The following is an 18335-nucleotide window of genomic DNA, read 5'->3' as shown; positions in this document are numbered from 1 at the left end:
TCCCTACCTTAAGGCTTTGAGAGGCCCTGAAGACATATAAATGTATGTACGTGTGTGTGTGTGTGTGTGTGTTTGCTGGAGAGAAGCTATAAAAAGTCATTCATATGAAGTTGTGGATTTACAGCAATTAGTTTGGCAGTCACATATTTAAATCTGGGATAAGTGAGTGGGACTGGGATTAAAAAGTCAAGTGTATCTGATTCATACATGGGATCTAATGGACATGAGGGATAGAAACAATATACTTGGTCTGAACTGTATAATTTAGTTTTCTAAAAAATGTAACTCTGACAAATCAAATGAATTGTTTGAGTGCCACCCAGTTGTTTAGTAGTTTTGCCTACTAAATAATAGCTGTTAAAAAAAAAAATAGCTGTTGCCTACAAGTTATTTGTTCCTTCAAATGGCTTAGATTTGAGAGTAGCTATCAGTTTAATGGATCCGTGTATTCTAGGAAGATTTGCACGGCAGCTCAATAAAGATTCTAAAATTATCCTATAATGAACAACATTGCAAATGTGATTATACAGGCAATAAATGAAGTGTTCATCCTTGATAGTGCTTTTTCTTTAGAAATGCAAATTTGGTAGGCTTTTTGTGATAAGCAAATCACTGAACATTTTGAAGGAATTAAGGGAGGAGAAGGTATGATAAAATAATCAGGAAGTTTTACTTAAGAATGATCTGATTAGAATGTAGAAATATTTTTGGAAGCATTTTATTCAGCTTTCAATGTTTATAACTATTTTATCAAATAGACAGAATAACTGATTTAATAGAACAACCAACATGAAATCCCTGACTTAGGAGCAGCTGAACACCCCCAAAACCTGCCTGAACTCTCTTCCCCATGGATTCTGTGGACAGTGATTCTGTGTCTCTCTCTTTTCTGCTTTGTCCCCTATTGTGTGATCAGGGGCCTGACTGCTGGGACAGCCTTGTTCTCCTAGGAGTGGCAGGGTAGAGACCAGGGCCTGACCTCAGGCAGAGAGTTACCACATGGTTTTCTTTGTTCCTGTAGTATCCTCCCCTACTCCCACCCCCAGTTTTGGAGGCAGGCGAGTATTCCAGGCTTTAAGTTGATCATTGCTGGGGTCTCACATCTAGGGATTTCTAATGCAATACCAGAAAATATGACATTAAGGAAAGTCAGAAAAAGACAATGAAACCATATCAACCTAGAGTCCATGAAAGAATAAAAATAAGAGTACTTTAGGTGCTTTAAGTGTTGGCAAAAGTAGGATGCTTTCCAGTCTATTTATTTATTTATTTTTGGTTGCACTGGGTCTTTATTGCTGCTCGGGCTACTCTCTAGTTGCAGTGAGTGAGGCCTACTCTTCACTGAGGTGTGTGGGCTTCTCATTGCAGGGGCGTCTCTTGTTGCAGAGCACAGGCTCTAGGCGCTTCACAGTGGAGCACAGGCATGGGCTTCAGTAGTTACAACATGTGAGTTCAGTAGTTGTACCTCCTGGGTTCTAGAGCACAGGCTCAACAGTTGTGGTACACGACATGTGGGATCTTCCTGGACCAGGGATTGAATCCGTGTCTCCTGCATTGGCAGGCAGATTCTTCACCACTGAGCCACTAGAATAGCCCCTTGATTCCATTTAAAAGTGAAAAAAATAAGCCTGAGTCAAGGCAGTTAAGTATAATACTAATACTGGTAAATTGCCCATGTGAAGAAGGAAAGACTTAACTCCTAAACTGAATATTTCAGGGTAGAAATAGAATTAGTGCTCTCAGTCTAGAAATAGGTCCAAAGTTCTCACAAGTCCCTGTCTGAGTTTCCCCTTAAGCAAGCCTTTATCCACAGCCTGAAAAACCTTTTGTCTAAGTCTACTTGTGCTTAAGTCCAAGAACCCCAAGTAAATTTTAAAAACCTATCTTATTAGTTTTTTTTAGGGTTGACAAAGTAGCTTTATATGTATTATTTCTTTTAATTTTTATAACAACTATGGGAAGTATTGTACCATTCTTAGCATAAACTAAAGTAGACATTTGTACATAATAGACAGTGAAGAACAGGGAAGTCTGGTGTACTGCAGTCCATGAGGTCACAGAGTTAGACATGACTTGCTGCTGCTGCTGCTGCTAAGTCGCTTCAGTCCTGTCCGACTCTGTGCGACCCCATAGATGGCAGCCCATCAGGCTCCCCATCCCTGGGATTCTCCAGGCCAAGAATACTGGAGTGGGTAGCCATTTCCTCTCCAATGCATGAAAATGAAAAGTGAAAGTGAAGTCACTTAGTCGTGCCCGACTCTTAGTGACCCCATGGATTGCAGCCTACCAGGCTCCTCCATCCATGGGATTTTCCAGGCAAGAGTACTGGAGTGGAGTGCCATTACCAAATGAAAAACAACATAATAGACAGTAGGATATACAATATCATTGGGACTCTCTGTTTCTATTTCCAGTTCTCTATACTTGTTTGCTTTGTTCTTTGAAATAAGCTTCAAAGCTTCTGGCTGTAGGGGTCATGGCTACTAGCGGCCCTGAAACTGCACCCTCTAAGTTTCCTTCCCTTAGTGCTAGTTCAAAAAATGCTAGTGTGAGACTTGGATTCTGCTTACATCAAATTTTCATCCCATGACAAATCATTGCATCTTAGGAGGGCAAGGTCATGTAGAAAGATAACAGTTCTCATTAGGAACCATTATTAAGATTAATAAGAGACTGTCTTAGTCTTTATGGGCTGCTATAACAGAATACCATAGACAGTGTGACTTATAAACAACAGACTTTACTTCTCACAGTTCTAGAGTCTGAAGTCCAAGGTCAGGTTGCTGGCAAATTCTGTATCTGGTGAGAGCTCACTTCCTGCTTCATAGATGGTCGTCTTTTCTGTGTCCTTACATGGCTGAAGGGCTGAAGGAGCTCTCTGGGGTCTCTTTCTTAAGGGCACTAATCCCATTCATGAGGGCTCCACCCTCATGACCTCGTCATCTCCTGAACACCCCACCACCAAATACCTTCACGTTGTGGCTTAAGTTTCAACATAGGAATTTGGTGGGGAGAGGATGTGGAATCTCATGGGAGGAGAGGGTAGTGCAGACATGGCCCCCTTGGGGAGTGATCAGTTGGATAGCCATCCCAATTTGTGTCTGTTTGTAATCATTGTTTAATTTACTGATTTAAGCTTGTGCTCCTTTCTTTTCCCTATTTGTGTCGCACTCAGTTCTCTTTCCCTCACTTTAGTTGTCATTGCCACTTGTTTATGTTTTTATCACCATCTCAAATTAAATTTAAAAAATTTCCACTTTTGTATGTCATTTCAGAGCCTAGGTCTTATCCCTTTATGAAAGTTACTTTTTTTAAAAAAAATAGACTGTATTGTTTAGTGCAGATTTAGGTTCACAGTAGAAAGTACAGACTTCCCATATGTACCTGCCCCCACAGTATCTTATTAATTTTTCTTTTATAGTTTTGCTCAATTATTAATATTTCAGCATTCCTGAAAGATTTAAAGCATTTTGAGCATATTTTGCTTTATTATGCTTCAGTATGCTCTTTTGAGGCTGATGACTCCCAACTCTATATTCACAGTCTAGGCTTCTTTCCCTCCTCCCTTGTACATCCATTTGTCTGATGGACATCATCTGGTTGTCCTGCTGACCCTTCCAACCCAACAGGTCCAGGAATAAGAATCAGTATCTTATCCCCCTCCTGAAAGCCTGCTTCTCTTGTGTTCCCATGTCAATGAGGGTTATACCATTCACCCAGTTAATTACTCAAGCCAGAAATCTGGAAATTGACTGTTACAGTCATTCTTTTCTCATCAGACATATCCAGTTATCATACTTTTCACATTATACCTCCTAAATTCTATCCTTATCCCTGTTGTTGTTGCTGTAGTTCAGAAACTCATCATCCCTCGCTTGGATGACTGTTTCAGCTTGCAAACTCATCTGTTTGCTTCCATTCTTGTCCATATCCAGTTCATTCCCAAAGCCAAAGTGATCCTCCTAAAATGCAAATCTAATTATGTTGCTCTGCTACTTAAAAACCCTTGTCTCCCTTTGCATCCAGGAAAAGACCCAAGGTCTTTCCTGGTCTGGATCCTGCTCATCTTTCTAGCACCATCTCCCATGACTACATCTCTCCACCCCCCGACAGCATCTTCCTCTAGCTTTCCTGACTGGGACCTCTTGATGTAATACAGACTTGGGTACCAATTCAGACTTCATCAGTTGAGCCAAGTTATACTTAAACTCTCTGAGCCTCACTTTCTTTATTAGTAAAAGCAGATTGCCTAACTACTTCGGAGGATTGTTATGAAGAGGAACTGTGATAATGTTAGCAAAATACTTGGCATACAGTAAGCATTTGAATGTGGTACTTTATTACTTATATCAGGCCATATTATTCCAGCCCTTGTGAATTTTGCATAGGGTCCTCCTTGTCTTTTGCACTCTTTCATTTAACAGTTACTTCTTGACCGCCTACTATATGCCAGTATTCTAAGAAGTTGGGAAACATGGATACGCCAGAAAAGCAGCCTGATCCATTTTATTCCTCTTTAGGCAAGTCCTTTTTGACATTCCTAGGTCTAGGATGCTCTGTGCTACACCTTCCTATTGTGTATTATTCTAATTCCCTTGTTTAATTTATCAACTTATCATGATGCTAACGGACTCTAGACTGTCATTTTCTTGCAAGCTGGGTAGGGACTGTATGTTATTAATTGCTGTACACTGAATGCTAACAGTGCCTGATAATCATTCACTTAAATACGTGGAGGAAACACGTAGAAGATATTTGGTGAATGTCTCTTGGATGAGATAAAAATACAAGTCCACAAAATAGTTTTCTTCCATTGTTTACTGCAGGTATTCAGTATTTCAGCTCCCTTTAGGCTTTTAGGGCTATCCTAGAAACCTGCCTCTTGATTCCGTTTTGCAAGGATTAAAAACAATTTGAGTACAAAAACAATCACGTTTAAAATGAAGCTTAAGAGTATAATTCTTCATAATGTGGGATTAACTTCAGTGTGAGAAAATTTCAGGCCACAAGCACTGCAAGGAACTGACCTGATGACCTTACATTCATTTCATTTCTATTTTCGTGTTTTAAGATGTTATCAACATCCATTTTTTAAGTTTTATCTTTTCAGTGGTTTTTATGACTTTAGAATTTGTTTTCTTTGATTATATATTTTTTGCCATGTGCTCACTTGAGTGCATGTTTTGACAATTTTTTTCTTTTTTTCCTGTGCTGTTTTTTCCTATAGTCTTCATTCCCTGGGAACTTGCACTTGGTTTTGGTCCTTCGTCCCACCAGTTTTATCCAACGAACTTTCACAGACATTGGATTTCGATTTAGTCAGGAAGAGTTCATGCTCAAATTACCGGTAAGAATATATTATTTAAGTGTTTTGACCCTTTCTCATGTAGAATTTGTATCATGTTGTTGTTATTTTACATGTGGTCACAAGTGCATGTAAAAGAAAAAAAAATTAGAATTTGTCTTCCAAAAACGTAAATTCAAAATGCCTTAAAGTCTTCTGCCCCTACTGTTAAAATAAAGGAAAAGATTAGTCAATTTGTAACAAAGCAGTTCATTTTTAAAAAAGATGTAAATCCCATATGTTATGTGTGTGTGTGTGTGTGTGTGTGTATGTATGTATGTATGTATGTATTTGTGTGTGTGTATGTATTTGTGTGTGTGTATAAAATCAGGACATTTTATTTTTAGAGAATAAAATGAATGTGTGTTTTATGTATTTGACCTCCCATGAACTTACATCCTGAGCAGTTCAGAGTAGCTTTTCTTTTTTTTCCAGAAGATATTTTTATACATTATTAGTGTTGGGAATAAGAGTGCTCATAAATTTTGCTACTTTTGCAAAGATCAGTCCCTCATGATAAATTATAATTTACTACAGAAAGCCCTTCCTTTGTCATGGGCTTAACATTCTTTCAGAGGGTTGACCACAGACAGTGCACAATTTTTAGGTCAGAGAGAATCAGGTGTTTGGGTTTCTATGGAGATTACTTTCATTTTACAGAGAAATGTTTTGTAAATGAAAACCGTTATTCCCTGAGGGAAGGTAGCATATCCATGTGTGTGGGGATGTACAGGAGATAATTATTAGAACCATTTCTGCTAAACGAATGCTAAAGTTCATTGTACAGTTGGCTGTGTGGAGGAGTGCCGTGGAGGGCAGTTAACGGTATCTTTCTCACTTATTTGTATAGGTTGTTATGCTGAGCTCAGTTAGTGATTTGCTGACATACATTGATGACAAGCAGTTAACCACTGAGTTAGGCGGCACCTTGCAGTACAGCCACAGTGAATGGATCACCTTCAGAAATGTATGTTTCTTTTGCCCTTACTGTAGAGCCTGTAGTTCATGTTAGCTTTGAAATCTAGTTCTAGAATTTTTTTTTTTTCTTCCTTGAGAAAAACAGATTTCTGGGGTTCCTGTTTTTCAAAAATATGTAATTCAACATCTTGGTTTTCTTGCTTAGGAAATATCTAGAAATGATGAAGAGTCACTGAGGATGGCATTTAAATGAGAGGCCTAGGGAATAAGGAGACCCTACTCCGCCCACCCTCTCCTGTGGCCATGTAGTAACTTGAAGAAACCAAGGGTTTGGGTTCAAATCCTAGCACTGCTGATTTTTATCAATATAACTTTGTGCAAGTTGTAAAAGCTTTCTCAGCTTCAGTTTTTCCAACTATACAGTGGGAAGAATAAAACTTAACCTCATTGGGTTATTGAGAAGATTAAATGAGATTACAGATATACCATGTTTGACACTGTGCCTGGCCTATGGCTTGCCCTCAGGAAATGAGAGTCATTGTATTAATCTCATCAGTCTAGTGATTCTCCTGGGGGCAGTTAAATTTGTAGCAAAAATGCCTTCTGTTCTAGAAATGTATGGATGGGCAAGGGCTCTGTGCCTCACTAGAGTGAATCTGTCATATAAGGGTCTTCTAATTCCAGAGGTATGGGAATCCTTCTGAAGGAAATAATGATATTTACTTGAATCAGGATTTTATTTTCCTCATCTTTATTTTCATTCAGCAGTCCTGTTGATTCGTATGAAAGTGAGTCGTCAAAATAAGCAGTGGCTTGCCTTTAATAACCTAGAAAGCTAAAAATAAAAGAGCAGACGCCTTGAGTTACATGGTAAACAGAGGGTTTATATAGTCTCTAAATGTTGTCCTTCTTTCTCTTAAGTCACTGATTTTGGAAACAAGATGAACAACCAAACCTTACTTGACATTTTAGGGCAGCAGAGCCTTTGGGGTCATAATTTCAAATCTTCTCCAGAACTTGAAATGAATTATTGTGACTAATGTTCCTCTGTCATCTTAGTCCATCAAATGCTAACGTTTGTTCATAAATAATGATAAAGTGGCTTTGATGTTCTCATGTCTCTTCAGAAGTAGTTATTATAAAACAATTGTTCAATTCCAAAATTAAATAGAATAAGGAAAATACAATCTTTTGCCAGATAATAAAACACAGTACTCAGTACATGGCATATTTAAGAAATGGTTTTCATCATTGTTTGAGAAATAAGTACAGATGTTTAGATATTCAAGAAGTCTCTTCACCTCACTAAGTTTCTTAGGGGCTTAGATGCAAAGTTATGGTTCATTGTCAAGGCCAATGCCAACTTTCCTTGCAGAGGAGAGGTCATAGTATATGTCTTTGCTGTCATATCTAAATGAAAGTTAATATAGCTTTTGGTCTAGGTTTTTACATGCTGGCCAAGTTACCACAGAATTAAGAGAATCATGCACGGGCTCTTTGCAGGCTATAGAAAATTTTGCCCTCACAGTGAAAGATATGGCTCAGATGTTACAGTCCTTTGGAACTGAACTGGCTGAGACAGAACTACCAGGTGACATTCCTGGAATAGAAGAAATTCTTGCAATTCGTGCTGAAAGGTACCACCTGTTAAAGGTATGTCTGATAGGGGAGACAAACCAAAATTTTCCATGGTATTTTTTTTTTATAGAGAGGTGCTGAGTGTGTCTATTTCACACAGATTGCTGGATAAGGAGACAAAAAGAGATATTTATATGGTGTTAAGCACAATATTAAAAAAAGAGTATGAGAGGAGGATTTCCTGGATATGCTGAATTTAAGTGGCCCTTTTTTTGAAATGGTGCCCCTCTCCCTTCCCTCTCCCCATCCCTAACGACTAGTTCTCTATCTGTTTCTTTTTTTACTAGTTTGTTTTACTTTTTAAATTCCACATATAAGTGACATCATATGGTATTTGTCTTTCTCTGTCTGACTTATTTCACTTAGCATAATACCCTCCCAGTCCATCCATGTTGTTGCAAATGGCAAGATTCTGTTCTTTCTTAATGGCCGAGTAGTATTCCATTGTATATATATGTATGTATACCATATCTTCTTTATCCAGTCATCTGTTGTTGGATGCTTAGGTTGCTTCCATATTAAATTAGAACTTTCTGCCAGTGAGAGGAAGCTACAAACTGAGCCTTGGGGTACTTGTGCCTATAAAACCGGGGACTGTAAATCTGTCTCAATAGGCAGAGCCTTCTTGGAGATCCTCGCAGCTTTTGGATTCTGTGGTACTGAGGTAGTTCTTGATTTTTCAGTGATGAAAGCAAAGGCTGTGCTAGAACTATTCTATTCTGCATCTGTTGCTGTACGCTGCCTTCTACCCAGCTCATTCAGAATAGTTGCCCAGCAGGCTGACACTTCCTATTTTGCCTTTATACAGAAGGATATCACAGCTGTAACCAAAGAAGGAAAAATTCTGCTAACAAATCTGGAATTGCCTGATGCTGAGGGTGCTGTGAGTTCAAAACTTGAAAATCATCAGCAGACTAGTGGTGACTGGCAAACTATTAATAAGTAAGTAGTAGTCTTTGGGGTTTAGAGTTACTTATCTTATACTTTGAACAGAGAAGGCAATGCACCCCACTCCAGTACTCTTGCCTGGAAAAATCCTATGGATGGAGGAGCCTGATAGGCTGCAGTCCATGGGGTTGCTAAGAGTCGGACACGACTGAGCAACTTCACTTTCACTTTTCACTTTCATGCATTGGAGAAGGAAATGGCAACCCACTCCAGTATTCTTGCCTGGAGAATCCCAGGGATGGGGGAGCCTGGTGGGCTGCCATCACTGGGGTCGCATAGAGTCGGACACGACTGAAGTGACTTAGCAGCAGCAGCATCTTATACTTTTGAAAGGGAATTATATATTTTTGTGGCTACCTGTTAACCTGCAAAAGTATTCCTCGACCTCTGACAATCAAGCTGAGAACTCCCCATGTTGACCCACAGATATTAGTTTGCTTCTAGGGGAGATTCTGTGGACATTGATAGTCTCTACCTGGACCAAATGTCATGGGCTGTGACTTTGCCTATAATTCTTAACATCCAAATCAGGGTTATCTACCTACCTGCAATAAAATCATTGGTTTAATGATGATTTTGCTTTGTTAAGATTGCTGACTCAAGTACATGATATGGAAATAGCTTTTGATGGATTTTGGGAAAAACACCAGCTAAAAATGGAGCAGTATTTGCAACTCTGGAAGTTTGAGCAGGATTTTCAAGAGGTCAGTTAAAACTTTTCTTGGGTACAGTTTCTTTCATTATGCTGGAGGTTCTTACTCCTTGATCATCAGAACCACAGTCTTACAAGATGCAGGATGCCCATGTATACCCCCAGAGAGGTGAAAAGGAGGCAAGTGTGAGTGCACTTTGACTTAGAATGAAGAAAACAGCTACGAAAATGCCAACACTTATACTTCTCTGGCTCAGGCTCATTTCTTATGGGAAAGCACTTAAGGGGCTAACGTAGATGACAGGGGTAAAGTTGCTGTCTACATTGATGTTTGATATTCAAATGTATTTTAGATGTAAAATACTTTCAGACTATGGGAAATCTACCAAGGGAATAATACTAACTTCCTTCATGATTTTTAAACTACCATCTACCTATGCTGACCATATTTAATGTGATCTAACAAAACATTTTTTTTTCTGATTCAGTAACTTATTTCTATAAAAAAGCCTGATGGATGAGATTAAATTGTGTTTAATTATACATTATTTAAAAGGTTATAAGTATATTCTAGTTCTGTCCTTCTGGAAAATCCATCCTATATGGTCAAGAGACGTAGCTTCATTTTTCTTTCCCTTTATAGTCGACCTACATGCTTCTACCAGTCTCTGTCATAGTATTTTTCCAGGGATCCAAGGAAAAGTCACTTCTCTCTCTTACATGTGGTCAGCCTGTTTCTGCCCATGAGTGGCTGACTTGCCTAGTATTCCATTTGTTCTAGCCAAATCAGTTGGGGAAGGGGACACAGGGCACAGTTATTACCAGCCTTTTCCCTCTGGTGATTCAGATTTTGAAGTGTCAGGCTCTCGGTAAAACTTTTCTTAAAGAAAGAATAGGTATAGAACAGTCTTTTGGACTCCGTGGGAGAGGGCGAGGGTGGGGTGATATGGGAGAATGGCATTGAAACATGTATAATATCATATGTGAAACGAATCGCCAATCAAGTTTCCATGCATGATACAGGATGCTCGGGGCTAGTGCTCTGGGATGACCCAGAGGGATGGTATGGGGAGGGAGGTGGTGAGGGGGTCAGGATGGGGAACACATGTACACCTGTGGCAGATTCATGTTGATGTATGGCAAAACCAATACAATATTGTAAAGTAATTAGCCTCCAATTAAAATAAATAAATTTATATTTTAAAAAATGAAAGAATAGGTCAGATTGCTCTTGAGCCTTCCAGATATTGATGTCTGTCCCTCCTCTCCAACCAAACACATGCAGCAACATTACTTTTCCTGAACAAACCCATTGTGCCTCTACTTATATGTTAATTTGCCTCCAGGTTATATTGTCATCCTCTGGTTAATGTCTGTTCTGTGAAGTCATTGTTGCCTCTGATCACTATTATTGTTTGTCATGGGTCTGAATCTCACTGATGCAATCTGTCTCTCATGACAGAGGCTCTGATAGATTCATAGCAGATAGGTTCTGAATATTTAGGCATTTAACTAAATATAAAGCTTACATAGGAATTTAAACTTGCAAGAAAAAACTTGAATATTCTCAAACTTGAGATCCTCTTGAACTCACAGAATAAGAATATTTTCTTGCATGATCACAGTACAGTGGTCATATTTTGTACGTTTATGAATAATGTGATACTTTTCTATTATCTGCAATCAATATTCCAATTTTGTCAATTGACTCAATCATGTCCTTTATATCATTTTCCTGCCTCAGCACAGGATCCAGTCTAGAGGGTCAGGTATTGCATTAAGTTGTCATGTGTCTTTAGTCTCCTTTAATCTCTAACGTTTTCATAGCCTTTCTTTGTCTTTTATGACACTGACATTTTGGAAAAATACAGTCGTTTTTAGAATAAAATGTTCACCATTTTGGGTATGTCTGACATTGTCTCATGATTGGATTAACCTGCGTATAACCAGCAAGAATACCACATATGTGATGTGTCCTTTGGAGGGTTTTGGTCACCCTGTCAGGGTGCTGTTGAATTTCTGCATACTACAGTTACTTCTCCCCCACCAACCCCTGCTTGCCCTTGCAACTGGTCAGAAATATTGGGTTGGCCAAAGGTTCATTCAGGCTTTCCTGGAAGATGTTACAGAAAAACCCGAATGAACTTTTTAGCCAACCCAATATGTGGGGGGAAAATTTAAGGCCATGCAATTATCTTGCTCCTCATCAAAAATTCTTCATCAGTGTATCATCAGTTGATGATTCTTGCTCCAACCAATCTTTACTATGATAGTTGTGAAATGCTGAGTTTTTGTGTAGATATGTCATGAGGTTGTAGCTGTTTCAGGCCCACCAATAGGAACAAGAGCACAAGTCATTTTGAAGGTGCTAGAAAAATGTCTGTCAAGAATGCCCTTTAGTACAATATTTATCTACTTATTGGGCTTAGGGCTTCCTAGCTTTTAATTCATTAATGTTCTTGACTGTTCTGTTGTTTCCACCTGTCTGTTGTGTCCTTGTGACATGCCCAAACATTTTTATTAGTTCTTTACTTTCTGGCATAATGAGATGTTCCAAGCTCATCTTTTTCCTGTTCTGCCTCAGCCCTGGAATCAGTCAATTTCCTATGAAGCCCCAATTTCTTTTTCTGGAAAATGATATTCAAAACCAAGGTCTGGGTATTAGATGTGCTCATTGCTACTGAAAGGTCTTTGTTTCTAGAGCCATTCACCGTACAGCTAGGGAATATATGTGCATGTATATGCACGTATGTATACCTCAATACATGTCCACATACAAATGCCTTCACATGTACATAGTGATCGTTTATAAATCATCAGTGCACACTGATGTCTAGCAGGTTAAATTTTAACAGATTATATTGATTTCTGTGAATAAGATAGCTGAAACATTTTCCATATATGTGATTTTTCCGTGTTGAGATTCTTAATTAATAGCATTTACTACAAATCTTGATTATTAGGTGAAAAGGCTTAATAATTTGCATGGTTTGAAGACTTTTTCTCCTCCCCTACTTTTAGCTCGTGAGTGAAGCTGAACTTATACTAAACCAACAAGCGGAGTTGGCAGATGTAACAGGGACTATAGCTCAAGTGAAACAAAAAATTAAAAAGTTGGAAAACTTGGATGTTAATTCTCAGGTAAGATTATATTTTAGATATGCAGTGTATCTAAAGAGTATAGTAGCTACATTTTGATGTCTTTTGGTAGTATAAACCCGTATTATGACTAGGCTCTTGTAACAACAGTCTGTATAATTGGCTCAACAATATTTGTCTATTCTGTTCAGTGTGGGCCTGAGATGACCTTGCAGACATCTCATATAGTTGTAACTGTTTCAGGCCCATCCATAGGAACAAGAACATACATCATATTGAAGAAGCTAGAGAAATGTCTATCAAGAATGCTATTTGGTATTTGGAAACGATGGAAACCTTAAAAATATAATTCCTTAAATAACTATCATTTGATATATGCAACTGAATCAAACACATATTCATATAGATAGGTCTATTTAGCCTTACCAGCTGTGTGGCCTTGGGTAAACTGATTAAGTTTTCTAAACCTGTGTCCTTATCTATAAATTGGGGGTGTGATGACCTACTTTGCAGAGTGATTATTAGGAATTATTTGGATGCTGTGGGTAAAACACTTAGCACAATACCTAGGATATATGGACATAAAGTATAAATATTCACAAGAGCCAGCTGTCATTTATTCTGCTGGTCTTAAAGCTTGAACTCAAGGCTTTAATACTCAACACATTCTAGCTTTGCTCTCCTGTCTTGTATGTGAGAGTGAAGCTGTTGTTTTTAAGGTAAAAAAGTGAAAGTAGCTCAGTCGTGTCCAACTCTCTGTGACCCCATGGACTATACAGTCCATGGAATTCTCCAGGCCAGAATACTGGAGTGGGTAGCTGTTCCCTTCTCCAGGGGACCTTCCCAACCCAGGGATCAAACCCAGGTTTCCTGCATGACAGGCAGATTCTTTACCAGCTGAGCCACCAGGGAAGCCCTTTTAAGGTGTATTCTCAACAAATAAATTGATTTCTCGGTACCATAATCATCTATAAACAAAATTGAGAGGCAGCGGTTGTGGTGCCCAGTACTGGAGTTATACTTGTAGATCTTTGTGATCATGGGGCAACTTCTAGATCTCTTTGGTTTGGAGAAAAAGAGAAGGCAAACTGGCTTCATAACTTTGAATTTTTTGTCTGTTTTTGTTTTGTTTTCATTTTGTTGTGTTTTGTTTTGAATAATTTTTAGTTTTAACTGTGGTAAGACACTCAAAATATAATTCACCATCTTAATCATTTTGAAGTGTATGGTTCAACAGTATTGAGTGTATCTGCATTATTGTGTAACACATCTCCAGATCTTTTTCATCTTGCAAAAAAATGTGACTACACTCAACACTGCTTAATTGTACACTTCAAAATGGATAAGATGGTAAATTTTATGTTTCAGTCACAACACTGGGTTGAGGCAGTCAGTAGTTAGAATGAAGACTAAGCTTTGAGTTCCTTTTTGACAGGGAAACCCTGTGGCGGTCTCTTCAAATGTGTCAAGTCCTCAAAAAAGTGAAGCGAAGTGAAGTCACTCAGTCGTGTCTGACTCTTTGCGACCCCATGGACTGTAGCCTACCAAGCTCCATCCATGGGATTTTCCAGGCAAGAGTACTGGAGTGGGTTGCCATTTCCTTCTCCAGGGGATCTTCCCGACCCAGGGATTGAACCCGGGTCTCCCGCATGGCAGGCAGACGCTTTACTGTCTGAGCCGTCAAGTCCTCAAGTAGATGGCAACTAGATCTAACAGGATTTCCATGGCTGAGGTGATATGAAATCCCTTAGCTTTTACTTGGCTGGTTTGCATCTAATTGACTATATTTTGTTATGTTCTAAATCTGTACCTCCCAGGAGGAGCAAATCTCATCCACCTTCTGGGTGAGCTGTTTAATTTTCTGTTTCTGTGACCAGAAGTGCGTGAGCTTCCGATAACACCGCTGCCATAGCTAATGACATTAGGCTTTTCAGGTAGCGCTAGTGGTAAATGACCTGCCTGCTAACGCAGGAGACATAAGAGATGCAGGTTCAATCCCTGGGTCAGGAAGATCCCCTGGAGGAGGGCATGGCAACTCACTCCAGTATTCTTGCCTGGAGAATCCCATGGATAGAGGAGCATGGTGGGCTACAGTCCATGGGCTCACAAAGAGTCGGACATGACTGAAGCAACTTAGCATGCACATGCACGTATAGCTAATGACTATAACTGGAAGCTTTTTTGCAGCTGGCAGAAGTATGACATCAAACCGTATACTTGGCAATATCTCTCTCTGGCTCAACTAATTTCCTTTTTAATTATGTTTTCTCCGTCTCTATTCAGATGGAGATCTTACAGTTATTATTTTCCTTCTTTCTTACAATCAGGACCTGTTAGCAAAGGCCCAGTTCATAATAATACATGGACACAGGCTCGCAGCAAGTCACCATTATGCCCTGGATTTGATCTGTCAGAGATGCAGTGAACTACGTTACCTTTCTGATATTTTGGTAAATGAGATTAGAAACAAACGGATACAGCTCAACAGGACCTTTAAAATGCATAAACTCTTACAGCAGGTAACGTCACAGGACATGCTGCATTTCTGAAAGAGAAATTGTATATATTTTTTCTACCTGAGTCCTTCTCAGAGGCTATAGGGCCAGGGTCTGGCATAGCTTTGGAATTAGATTTGTAAGAAGTCTGAAGAACTGAGTTTGATTATACCTATTTCATTCATCCACTTTGCAGTATTCACAGCCGGTCCAGGATTGTAAGGATTTTGGCCCCTGTTCTGAATATGAGCATGGTGGTGGTGATGGCTTCCTCTATTTTAGGTTCATCTCTGAAGCCTCTGCTCTGGTGATAGTTTGCAATTAGAATACTTTGAAAAACCATGGGGGGCATTTTGCTCAAGCCTCACTCTCATTCCACATTTCATAGTTACAGCAATGTAACTATGAACAACAGTGATTAGAAACTGTTCTAACAATAAACAGTGATTAGAAACTGTTCCTCCATGGAATAGAGTCTGACCCCTTTGATGATTAGGTGGTGAAGAGAAGTTTTGATCATGACAGTGGAATGTAAAATAGGGGTATCACATATAGGCATTGGATCTGAACATGAGCATTCTAATCTGTACATCTTCTGTGGCAAGGAAACTTTTTCTTTGTGCTAGGCAATCATCATACACTTTGATTACACTTGAGATTTTGCAAAGAATTTCATATTTCAGTTATTGATTTTTGGGAAAGAACGTGCAGCTGGTGTTGAGAGAATGGTCAGACTCCTGCTTCAGAATGAATTCCTTGTTATGAAATGAGTGCAGGGCTTCCCAACCTTGGCCATGCCTCTGAAGTACCTGTGGAGATATAGAGAAGAGATTTCTGGTTGCCAAGGGGGAGGTTGGTCAGGGAGGGATGGAGTAGGAGATTGGGGCAAGCAGATGCAAACTATTATATACAGGATGGATAAACAACAAAGTTCTACTCTATACCGCAGGGAACTATATTTAATATCCTGTGATAAACCGTAATGGAAAAGGATATAAAAAAGAATATAAAAAAGAATATATATATATATATATATATATAACTGAATCACTTTGCTATGCAGCAGAAATTAGTACAACATTGTAAATCAGCTGTATTTCAAAAAAAAAAAGAAAAAAAAGAAATACCTGTGGAGCCTGGCTTATAGCCCAGAGCTACTGAATCAGAATTTCTGGGAGTAGATTTTCTTTTTCCTTTTTAACAGCTCTGAAAACAACTCTGATTCATAGCAGCCAGGGCTGATAAACACTCTCCTAAGGGACAAACAGATTTCTCGTTTCTTCATTCATGGTTTGTGTGTGTGTGGGATTTGCTTACCAGGCTCACCAGTGCTGTGATGAAGGAGAGTGCCTTCTGGCTAATCAAGAAATAGACAAGTTTCAGTCTAAACAAGATGCTCAGAAAGCTCTCCAAGACATTGAAAATTTTCTTGAAATGGCTCTACCCTTTATAAATTATGATCCTGAAACCCTACAGTATGAATTTGATGTAATTCTATCTCCTGAACTCAAGGTAAGAGGCTTTGGGGGGCATGGAAACAAATTTTTAAAAGCTATGATTGTGTTAGTGTTGATAAGAGTTTTACTGCTTCACAAGTAACTTTACATTACATTGCAATTACAGAGTTCTCTTAACAATTGGGGTTATATCAGAGCCACTGTTAGGTGTCAAAGAATCCTAATATTTATATTTGCCTTATAATGAAGAGTAATTTCCTACCTGGAATGTTAGGTCCATGAATCAAAGTAAATCGGAAGTGCTTAAACAGGAGATAGCAAGAATGAACATTGACATTTTAGTAATCAGTTAACTAAAATGGACTGGAATGGGTGAATTTAATTCAGATGACTATTATACCTACTACTGTGGGCAAGAATCCCTTGGAAGAAATAGAGTAGCCTTTGTGGTCAATGAAAGAGTCCAAAATGCAGTACTTGGGTGCAGTCTCAAAAATGACAGAATGATCTCAGTTCATTTCCAAGGCAAACCATTCAACATCACAGTAATCCAAGTCTATGCCCCAACCACTGATGCTGTAGAAGCTGATATTGATCAGATCTATGAAGACCTATAAGACCTTTAAGAACTAACATGAAATGAAAGATGTCCTTATCATCATAGGGGATTGGAATGCAAAAGTAGGAAGTCAAGAGATACCTGGAATAACAGGCAAGATTGGCCTTGGAGTACAAAATGAAGCAGGGCAAAGGCTAACAGAGTTTGCCAAGAGAATGCACCGGTCATAGCAAACAACCTCTTCCAATAACACAAGAGATGACTCTACACAGGGACATTACCATATGGTCAACACTGAAATCAGATTGATTACATTCTTTACAGCTGAAGATGGAGAAGCTCTATACAGTCAGCAAAAACAAGACCAGGAGCTAACTGTGGCTCAGATCATGAACTCCTTATTGCAAAATTCAGACTTAAATTGAAGAAGGTAGGGAAAACCACTAGACCATTCAGGTATGACCTAAATCAAATCTCTTACTATTATACAGTGGAAGTGAGCAATAGATTCAAGGGATTAGATCTGATAAATAGAGTGCCTGAAGAACTATGGACAGAGGTTCATGACATTGTACAGGAGGTGGGGTTCAGAACTATCCCCAAGAAGAAGAAATGCAAAAAGGCAAAATGGTTGTCTGAGGAGGCCTTACAGATAGCTGAGAAAAGAAGAGAAGTGAAAGGCAAGTGAGAAAAGGAAAGATATATCCATCTGAATGCAGAGTTATAGAGATTAGGAGAGATAAGAAAGCCTTCCTAAGTGATCAATGCAAAGAGAGGAAAACAAGAGAATGGGAAAGACTAGAGATCTCTTCGAGAAAATTAGAGACACCAAGGGAACATTTCATGCAAAGATGGGCACAATAAAGGACAGAAATGGTATGGACCTAACAGAAGCAGAAGATATTAAGAAGAGGTGGTGAGAATACACAGAAGAACTGTACAAAAAAGATCTTCATGACCCAGATAACCATGATGGTATGGTCACTCATCTAGAGCCAGACATCCTGGAATGTGTAGTCAAATGGGCTTTGGGAAGCATCACTATGAAGAAAGCTAGTGGAGGTGATGGAATTCCAGTTGAGCTATTTCAAATCCTAGGATGCTGTGAAAGTGCTGCACTCAATATGCCAGCAAATTTGGAAAACTCAGCAGTGGCCATGGGACTGGAAAAGGTCAGTTTTCATTCCAATCCCAAAGAAATACAGTGCCAAAGAATGTTCAAACT

General features: G+C 39.0%; 1 protein-coding gene across 2 annotated transcripts in view; it reads left to right on the top strand.

Moving 5' to 3' along the window:
- Positions 1 to 18335, top strand: part of MCF2 (MCF.2 cell line derived transforming sequence) — a 77704-nt gene that overhangs the window by 15926 nt on the left and 43443 nt on the right. For both annotated transcript variants that reach the window (XM_068962350.1, XM_068962349.1), the window contains exons 4-11: positions 5228 to 5347; positions 6195 to 6311; positions 7766 to 7915; positions 8709 to 8842; positions 9438 to 9552; positions 12522 to 12641; positions 14927 to 15118; positions 16415 to 16606. In XM_068962350.1, coding sequence (XP_068818451.1) covers positions 5228 to 5347; positions 6195 to 6311; positions 7766 to 7915; positions 8709 to 8842; positions 9438 to 9552; positions 12522 to 12641; positions 14927 to 15118; positions 16415 to 16606 — 1140 coding nt within the window. The remainder of the gene's footprint in view (positions 1 to 5227; positions 5348 to 6194; positions 6312 to 7765; positions 7916 to 8708; positions 8843 to 9437; positions 9553 to 12521; positions 12642 to 14926; positions 15119 to 16414; positions 16607 to 18335) is intronic.

The sequence above is a fragment of the Capricornis sumatraensis genome, chromosome X (assembly GCF_032405125.1).
Source record: "Capricornis sumatraensis isolate serow.1 chromosome X, serow.2, whole genome shotgun sequence".
Lineage (NCBI taxonomy): Eukaryota > Metazoa > Chordata > Mammalia > Artiodactyla > Bovidae > Capricornis > Capricornis sumatraensis.
The sequence above is the reverse complement of the archived record's forward strand: the minus strand, read 5'-3'. Positions and strand labels throughout refer to the sequence as shown.